We start from the raw sequence: 5727 nt of genomic DNA, 5'->3' as shown, positions 1-5727 counted from the left end.
AGTCACGGTGTCAAGTTGCGTGTCAACAAGTCACGTGCCAACAAGTCACGGTGTCAACAAGTCACGTGTCAACAAGTCACGTGTCAACAAGTCACAGTGTCAACAAGTCACAGTGTCAACAAGTCACATGTCAACAAGTCACGTGTCAACAAGTCACGGTGTCAACAAGTCACGGTGTCAACAAGTCACATGTCAACAAGTCATGGTGTCAAGTCACGTGTCAACAAGTCATGGTGTCAAGTCACGTGTCAACAAGTCACGTGTCAACACATTTTTCTGTCATACTTTTCCTACGGTTCAATTAATTTTAGTCTGCCCTTCAGAGGCAGGACGTATTATGGTATAGTTTGAGTCCATAAACTTTCTCTGGTCCTGCCCATACCTTCTGGTCCACTCAAGATAATTTAACAAGACACATCTGTACACATCTGCATCATCACTAGATGGATTGTTGCTCAGAGTCTACAGTAGCCGAGGTGGATTTCACCTGAACGTCTGTGCTCGTTAAAGAAAGATACGACCGATTCGTTGAGCATTTATCCAGAGGATAAGTCAGTCAGTCATAGATTGTCTACCAGAGGAGCTACAACTGTCTTGAGTTTTCAAGGTTACACTATTTTAAAACAAATGTTTGCAGCAAGCTATAAGAGTTATCATGATAGCAGGTGCAATATTTAAATTAAATTCAGTTTATTTATAAAGCACCAAGTCACAACAGACGTCGTCTCAGGGACTGAACAAACTATTTACAGCATACTGCTGGCTTGAGCTAATTAATAACCTGCTAATTAATTTTTAACGTTTCTTTACACAAACAGAAAGCAGCTAAGACTTTACAGGTATCATTACTTTAGAGTTATAAATAAATATAAATAGAAGAACTTGAGACTACAGTTAAATAAGTTTAACTTTATTCTCAAATGTTATGAAATTGAAAGTTCAGCCTCGATCCTGAATATCAAAAATAATAATGTTGTAAACAAAACCGCTGATCACAAATTGGTTTAAAATCTGCCCTGACTTGTTTACATATACGATTTAAAGTTAAAATGATTATTAAAGAAAAATTATATATATATAATTCTTTTGTTATTCTTCTAAATATTAATAGACAATTTTCAATATTATTTAGGCAGAAAAAGCAGTGCTGGTTACATTTGTGTTTTTTAATAAAAGCGACTCTTATGATGTATTAAATTTGTCGTACTTTCAGTGCCGTCGGCCTCGGCCTGCTCTTCTCGTTGTTTCTTCTTGAACTTCATGTTGCCGAAGTGCATGATGGCTCCAACCAGTTTATAGCAGCCATACTTCTCCTCAGGAGTGAAGCCCAGTGTGTCCATGGCGCGCTGCACACAGAGTGGGAGGAGTTTGTGTCTTAAAGTGCCAAGGGGAGGAGTTTATTCAAGTACAGAGGGAGGAGTTTGTTAGAGTGCAGATGGGAGGAGTTTGATGATCCTTAAACTTTATGACAATCACTTCCTGTGGGTAAAAATAAGTCTAAAAATAAGCCATACCTGCTGAAAAATACTATTATTCTTGTCTGACATAAACTAGATAATAATAATAATAATAAAAAAAAAAATAATAATAATGTCATCACAATGTCAGCACTGTATGTTTCCATACAATGGCGAAATTAGTCTCTGCATTTAACCCATCCACCACCAGGTGGTGCAGTGGGCAGCTACTGAAGGCGCCCGGGCCATTTTGGGGATGAGGTGTGCTGCCCAGAGACACCACCAGGTGTGCAGTGACCGGGGATCGAACCTGGGACTTTTGGGTCCTGGGCCGGCTGCACCGCCTTTACACCATCTAGTTGAAATGTGTCTCGATCTTTAAATATGAAAAATAATAAAACATTTAAATGACTAAAAATAAATAATAATTTAGCATTTTAACAGCGTACAGTTTTACAGAACTCTGCAATTCAGTTTTAAAACATTAACTTTTTTATTGCATTTTGGGGCATATGGACTTTTTGACTTAAAAAAAACTGATGTTTTAAGAAGTCCCTCTAAGGTTCAAGGTGACTTTCTTTTCATTCACATCACATGTGGTACATGAGGTGGAACAAAACAGAAAATTAAAGCCCCCTGGCAACCCTGAGATATGAAAATAGAGCAACACGTAGTGAGCGAATATAAAAATCTAAAGTATTGGGATTGACGTACAAAAAATAAACTGAGCGTTCTGAGTATGATTTAAAGGATTAAATACATTTAGAATGGGTTTTAATGGGTCCATTTTTCCTTTAAGGATTAATAGTGACAGAGTTCATGATATCGTTTTAACACAAAGTTAAAGAAGTTTAAAAAGAGTTTTAGAACTGGTCAGGTGTTTGAAAAAACAACAACATTTTCAATAAAAATATGAACAAAAATGCATAGTTGATTTTTTTCCCCTCTTAAGACTTTCTGAAGGTTAAAGTTCAGAGTTGTTTTAAGAGTCAGTGGGAGGAGCTTGTCTTACGTCGGTGAGGTTTAGCTCCTCCCCGTCGTTGATGCCCTCCACGGTGGTCACGCCCTGAGAGCAGAAGTGGTAGTCGTAGGGGTTGGTGGTGACCAGCAGCATGTCTGCAACACAAATGATAAAATCACGCTAAAAACAAATCTGTGGATGTTTTAGTGACTCGGATCTAAACCGACAGCACCACAGAGGAACTTCGTTTTTTAAAATAACACAACTTTTTATCCACAATGCCACGCAACTGTGAGACGAAGATGATCCACCTTGGTTTTAGCATTGCACAGACTAGCCAGAAGCTCATCAGTCCTGTCAAAACTAGTCTTATTTCATCCCTCATGTTAATTTAATGAGCTTTCTTCTGTTTCTTGGCACAGGAAGTGGAAGATTGTTCAGTTTTGAACAGTTTGTGGTCAACAAACCAACAGGAAGCAGCATCTGATCCGTGTTTGTGACTTAATCGTTGGGCTGTTGGATTATAAACGGAGAATTTTGTGATTATATTTTGACCCCAGGCTGGATTATCTTGTGTGGTTGTGTATTCATAATCAGATTATGGTGTCGGTGCAGTTACCTTGTAGTTCTGGTTTGTGATTGGACAAAATCTGGTAATAGATGTGGTAACTTCTCTCTCCCGGCTGCTGGAACACAACTCTGGACTTTTCCAGAAGATCTGATGAAAACAAACACAAGAACCTTCTTTTGTGAGCAGCAACCCTCTGAGGCGACTGCAGAACCTCCTGATGTTCTCAACGTTAACACGTGAGCAAACGCTCAACCAGCTGACAAGTCCTGGACAAAGACATCTTGGACGAAGCTGGGCTTTCTCTCCAGAGCCCAAGTGTTCAGTTTCTACCACCACGGTTCTGATGATACTTTAAAGTAATAGAATAAAACTTGATTTGTCCCTCAGCAGGGACGTTCACATCAATGCCAGGCCAAAGGTACTGATCAAAAGATGAAGGAAATAAAGTAATTTAAAAACTCACAGATGTCGACGTCGGCAGACGCCAGCTTCCCCGTCGGCCCAAAATGAATTCTGATGAATTTTCCCTGAGATCAATCAACACAAACCTCCATCTTTATAGAACTTCTCCTCGGCTCCAGCGTCAAATATTAGCTGAACTTCAGTGAACTCACGAAGCGAGAGGAGTTGTCGTTTCGAATGGTTTTGGCGTTGCCAAACGCCTCCATGGCTGGATTGGCTTCGATGATCTGATCCTCCAAAGATCCCTGAGAACACAGGCAGAACACAACAAACAGACTTCCTGTCAGGGCCGGACGTTTTCTTATTCTGAAAACAACTCGTTAAAGACTAAACAACTTACTGCTTTTTTCACATTGTCCCCCAAAGCAGCAATGATGGCAAAGTACTGGATCACCCGCTTGGTGTTGACGGTTTTACCCGCCCCCGACTCCCCCCTGATCACACCACAAGAAAACATTCAGAGTTAAACAACTCGCGTGCATCGACTCAAATACTACAGTAAAATCAAAAGGCCACATGCTTTAACTTGGTCAAATACATTTTATTCCAGTGTAGCCTGCTGTAATTGTACATTTTATTTTATTCTTCAAAATAAAGTCCGTGCTCCTGCCAACATTTTCAGTTTGTCCGTTTGTGAAATGAATTTGCTTTAAAAGACAAACGCACGTTTTGGAGCCACCTTGATTCAACAGCTCCCCTTTAATTCTGTATTTTGTAGTAAAGTCACTGTGATTTATTGAAAGTTGTTCATTTCACATCTCTGCAGTGGGATGGGAGCTGCAGTTGGGTTTGTTACCTACTTGATATCAGACTCGGTTTTCAATAAGAAAGAATAAACTCTGACATTTAAGGACGCTTTAATAAGATTTTCATCTTTTTTGCTGCATAAAACGTTTCAGGCCAAAAAGTTTGGAACATTTCAAATATTCAGACGACCACGAGCTCCTTCAACAAAAACTGTCGGTTAAAGAGAAAAGACGCAACAGTTTGATTTAAAACAACAACTTGTTTTTCCATCAAACTCTTTGTATCTGTTTGGGTCTTAGTTTTGCATTTGACAGAAATGAGTAAAGAAAAAACCGAAATGTTTTTGTTGAAAACTAGAACGCTGTGGGACATTTAAAAACCTGATTTATTGTAAACGTCTGTTTAGCTGCTGCGATTGCCAGAAGTTTGCAACTTGTCTTTAATTTCCAATGAAAAGGGTTTGTTTCCTGATCAAACTCCTTTTCCTTTTTACAATAAGTTAATCTAAATTATTTGGATTTAATGTTAATATAACTGAGACTGACTTACGTGATCAGCATTGACTGGTTCTCACGATCTGTGAAAGAAAGAATAAATGTCATAAAACCAGTCCTCTGGGCGTGCACGTCTCATGTTTACATACATTTTCAAAATGTTTACGCCTTGATCAAAATATAACACTCCTAAACTTATTTTTGCTTTGATTAATGCACTTTGTTTTGCAAAATGGAATGTTTGCAAACAGAATGTCCTCGTACAGAACTCTGTGGTACGCCAATATTGATTAAATAAAGCTACAGTGAGGAGAGCACAACCAGAGCAGGTATTCTCAAACTGGAAACCTTCCAAGCAGCCAGACAACTGGTTTTATTATACGCCCATCGAAGGGCTTCTGAATAACCTCTAGCTTGCTCAAGATAATTTAACAAAACTTCAGACACATCTGCATCATCATTAGATGGTGTTGCTGCGTGAACTTTTCATCACCTCACCTCTAAGGTCAAGGCCATAAATCAAGGTAAAAGGTTTTTACTTGTCTGGGCCATTGCTATAGATTACTGTGTTGTTGTTGTTCAGTACTTTGCTGATGGGTGTACAATGTGCCACATGAGGTACTCTTGTTTTTAATGTGGTCCTGGTCAGCAGCTCACCAGACTTTTTGAAAGTCTTTTTCATTTCCTGTTCTTGAACATTTTCAGGGAACAGTTTTTATCTCTGATCTTTAAATGATTCAATTCAATTCAACCTTTATTTATATAGGTTAGTCTCACTGAGCCTGGAGGACTCATTTACAAGAGACATGTTTTAAACAAAGAACACAGATGACAACTGTAAACAATCATAAAGAAAAAGCATTTGAAATGAAAAATAAATGGAAGAAATTGTATAAAATACAGTTGACACAGTTGATCATAATATTCTATTACAGAAACTTGAATATGATATTGGCATTACAGGAATGTCTCTAAATTGGTTTAAATCATATTTTTCTGATATATTCCACTTTGTAAATTTTAATAATGAATCTT

At 38.3% G+C, this 5727-nt stretch overlaps 1 protein-coding gene across 1 annotated transcript in view; it reads right to left on the bottom strand.

Moving 5' to 3' along the window:
• LOC119417372 (myosin-7B-like) overlaps positions 1-5727 on the bottom strand; it is a 14531-nt gene that overhangs the window by 1795 nt on the left and 7009 nt on the right. Inside the window, exons 4-10 of the mRNA XM_037684576.1 lie at positions 4748-4775; positions 3792-3885; positions 3604-3696; positions 3453-3516; positions 3038-3136; positions 2470-2573; positions 1208-1346 (exon numbers count right to left, since the gene is read on the bottom strand). Coding sequence (XP_037540504.1) covers positions 1208-1346; positions 2470-2573; positions 3038-3136; positions 3453-3516; positions 3604-3696; positions 3792-3885; positions 4748-4775 — 621 coding nt within the window. The remainder of the gene's footprint in view (positions 1-1207; positions 1347-2469; positions 2574-3037; positions 3137-3452; positions 3517-3603; positions 3697-3791; positions 3886-4747; positions 4776-5727) is intronic.

This window comes from Nematolebias whitei, chromosome 11 (genome assembly GCF_014905685.2).
Source record: "Nematolebias whitei isolate Nwh7 chromosome 11, NemWhi1, whole genome shotgun sequence".
NCBI lineage: Eukaryota > Metazoa > Chordata > Actinopteri > Cyprinodontiformes > Rivulidae > Nematolebias > Nematolebias whitei.
This window is presented reverse-complemented; position numbering and strand designations above follow the sequence as displayed.